Source organism: Halyomorpha halys, unplaced genomic scaffold (genome assembly GCF_000696795.3).
Source record: "Halyomorpha halys isolate HHAL.00 unplaced genomic scaffold, Hhal_1.1 Scaffold2236.1, whole genome shotgun sequence".
Classification (NCBI taxonomy): domain Eukaryota; kingdom Metazoa; phylum Arthropoda; class Insecta; order Hemiptera; family Pentatomidae; genus Halyomorpha; species Halyomorpha halys.
In genome coordinates this window covers 1,150-4,566 of record NW_027112553.1, presented here as the reverse complement: position 1 = coordinate 4,566, position 3,417 = coordinate 1,150, and the positions used below count along the sequence as shown (strand labels likewise).

Sequence of the window (3,417 nt, the reverse complement as noted above, 5' to 3'; positions counted from 1 at the left end):
ATTTTTATTTTTAAATAATTTTTAAAATTATTACAAAATATACTGTATTGTACATATGTTTATATTTTGTAATTATTTTATGAATAAAGGGGATGTGAAACAAAAAACCTCAGTGCGGATTTCTGCCTCCCGGAATTCTTCTCCAAAGGAGGCAGTGTGTAACAGTATTCATAGTGGATCTCTATATTCTTATGCTATTACTTTTGGAAATGTATGTTGTCTTTTATTTAACTCTATCTCCTCTGGATCTTTTCTTCTTCCTAGACCTTCTCTCCTTTTTTAAGGACCTGTAGCTAGTAACTAGTGAGGGCATACATTCTGCTTTGTACCTGCAAACTAATACCCTGCAGACCGAAGTTTCATTCTTGCAAGAATCTGTGGCTAGTACCCAGTCAGCACTCAGCCCCTGGTTGCAGTCACGTGAATGAGGTGTGGCCATGTGACGGATCACATGAGTGGTTAAGGTTATATTGAGCTAAATTTGAATTTAATCCCTTCCCCTCCCCCCTCATGGGTCATGTGATCAAATGCTAGCTTCCGATTGGCTGCCTAATGACCACGTGACTGATCACATGAGTGTTTAAGGTTAGGTCGAAGTAAAAATTTAAATTCAAATATTTGCTCCTTTCGATCCTTGCTGCCTGACCAAAGTCCAAGGTCATGGGTCCAGTGATTAAGGTAGGGTCGAGGCTAGGGTCCAAAGTCCAAAAACGATCATTGTCCCTGTGCCAGAACCGCCCCCCTTCCCTACAGCACACTAGAACCCTGCAGAATGAAGTTTCCTTTCCTAAGTGGACTTTCAGTTCGCACCCATAAGACTCATCCTGTCCATTTACTTCCTAACCAGCTACCTAACCTGTTTGAGCATGCATTCTTGAAGCCTTCTGGTATGGAGTACCTCACATTGTCAATTGGAGTCAGACCATACACACACGCACCTCTAGGGACAGCAAAATTTTAAAATATTTTTACTAAATTACTGGCATGAATATAGTCTTATAAAGTCTACATTCATATATGTAAGTCCCCAATTCAATGGTGGCTTATTTAGCAACCATATATTTGGTTCTCTAAGTGTTTAAAAGGTCCATTTTCTTGGCAGATGACTCAAGAGCAAGGGATTCCGCAACCGTTCTGTCCCTTCCAATTGCGTCTAAGTCATTTGTGCAGTCGATAATTTAAATTGTTCGATTGAAGATGGATTCTTTTTGGTTGGATCTCAGATTCTCTGACAGCTTTTGTCAGATATGCTAGGGAGTCTCTTTGTAGTCCCACATTAACAGCTATAAATCCCTGACTCATGTAAAACTTTATAAAATCACTTTTTCTAATAAACATAGAATAAAAAAAAAATATCAATTTATTAGAGATAAAAACTTAATGTATACTTTACCTTTAGAAAATGTTTTATTAACTGAATCAATAAAGGAGTACGGAGAATAAACCACTGGTATTATAGGAGCTTGTGTACTAATGGCTACTCTGAATGCACCCTTTTTGAATGGCAAAAGAACTTTTCCCTTTGTATTCCTTGTTCCTTCTGGGAAAATCCAAAGCTTTGCCTGAAATATTTTAAATGACTTTAAACTAAGAATAAGAAATTATCTAAATCTATTGCTAATAAAGTTTTTTTTTTTCCTCCAAGACTCCCATTGGAGTCCTATACTGCCTAACCATGGCAAGTTGGGGGTCAAAGTTTTTCATTTTATGGGACCGCCACTCAATGAAAAAAGTCAACGCCCCAGACCGGATTCGGAATTATACAAAATACTGAATTGAATAATACAAAATAATTGATTGATAACCATGGAATTAGACCTTAGCAGATTGACAACAGTAAAAGATGAAATATAATATTATGTAGGTGAGAGGATATGTATTAAATAAAACTTACCTACATAATATTATATTTCATCTTTCACTGTTATCAAGCTGCTACTGTCTAATTCCATGCTACATCAGTTTTACATCAACTATCGAGAGGAAGAGACAAAGGACAATTGTTCTTGAGACGCGGGAGAGATGACGTCTGCTGGAAGCAGGGGGTACTGGCTATCCTTTGTTTACGGTCAGTGTTAGATAACAGAAAGAAGACATTCAAGAAGATTATAAATGACTTATATGGAGGAAAGTGACTCTTTGTTTTGATCGCCAGTGAACCTAACATAAGGACCTATCCTGGAAGCTAGAATAGAACTAAGCTTTTGTCTACTGTTAGTGGTAGTATCTTTGAAATGGAGACATCGAGAATTGTGAGACATCAAAGAAGATTATAAATTTGTTAGTTGTTGCTCCACATAGAATATATGTATATTTGTAAAAGTAGCCATTAATTTAGTTAAGTGTTTTGTGTTCTGATTGTCTGGAAAACCCACCCTGAGATAAGAGTCGATAATATTATATATAATGGAGTGTAGATAGTTGACCGTAGATTACAATTGGAGAAGATGGTCGAAGAGGGGGGTATGGTCAGCCCTAACCACTCTAACTGACACAATAACTCACGATGTAAATCCTTCATTGTTAATTTTATCATACAAAAAAGCATTGTCATACTACAAGATCCAAGAGGGGGAAAAATGCAGTTATATCTCCCCAATTTTTGATTACTTAGTTGAAAACTAGGTATAATTACTAGAAATATATATCTCAAAAACCATTTGACGTACATATGTCTATTAGCACTCAAATTAAAGCTAGTTTAATGGACTATAAAGTAGTTTATAACGTTTATTTTCATAGGAGTAGTAGTTTTTATGAAATTTGCTAAAATAAAGAGATTGATTTGCCAAATTGATATTCATATGTGAATATCATCAAAACTACTATCCCTACAAAGATAAGTCTCATCAACTACTTTATAGTAAGTTAAATTTACTTTATTCAGAGTGTTGGCAGGCATATGTACGTCTTGTGTGTCTAGAGATATATTTTTTAAAAAATCCAACATTTTATACGAACAACTAGAAATTGAAACTTTGTGAGTTTATTTTGTCAAATATCATAAAAACTACTACTCCTACAAAGATAAATATTATTAACTATTTTATAGTAAATTTAACTAGCTTTAATTTGAGGGCTAGCAGACATCTGTACATCTTATGGTTTCTGAAATAAAGTTTTTCATAAATCAAACTTATTGTCCGACCAGCTATAAATCAATTTATTTTAGCAAATATCATGAAAACTACTATTCCTAGGAAGATAAAGGTCATAAACTACTTTATAGTCCATTAAACTAGCTTTAATTTAAGTGCTAATAGACATCTATATGTCATATAGTTCTTGAGATATAGATTTCTCAAAATAAATTAACTAAGCACTAATCTTTCAGTAGAGTTTTAAGAAATGTTGCTTTTCAAAAAGCTATATCTCGAGATCTATTGGATGTAAATAGCTCTATTAAGGCTAATATTT

General features: G+C 34.4%; 1 protein-coding gene across 1 annotated transcript in view; it reads right to left on the bottom strand.

Annotated features, from left to right (window-relative positions):
* The window catches only part of LOC136796502 (1-acyl-sn-glycerol-3-phosphate acyltransferase beta-like), a gene marked incomplete at its 5' end in the record, with an annotated part of 5,657 nt that extends 4,056 nt beyond the window's left edge, over nt 1–1,601 (bottom strand). The window contains one exon of the mRNA XM_067050361.1: nt 1,394–1,601. Within this exon, the coding sequence (XP_066906462.1) occupies nt 1,394–1,601 (208 nt within the window). The remainder of the gene's footprint in view (nt 1–1,393) is intronic.
* Between the last annotated feature and the right edge of the window lie 1,816 nt (nt 1,602–3,417).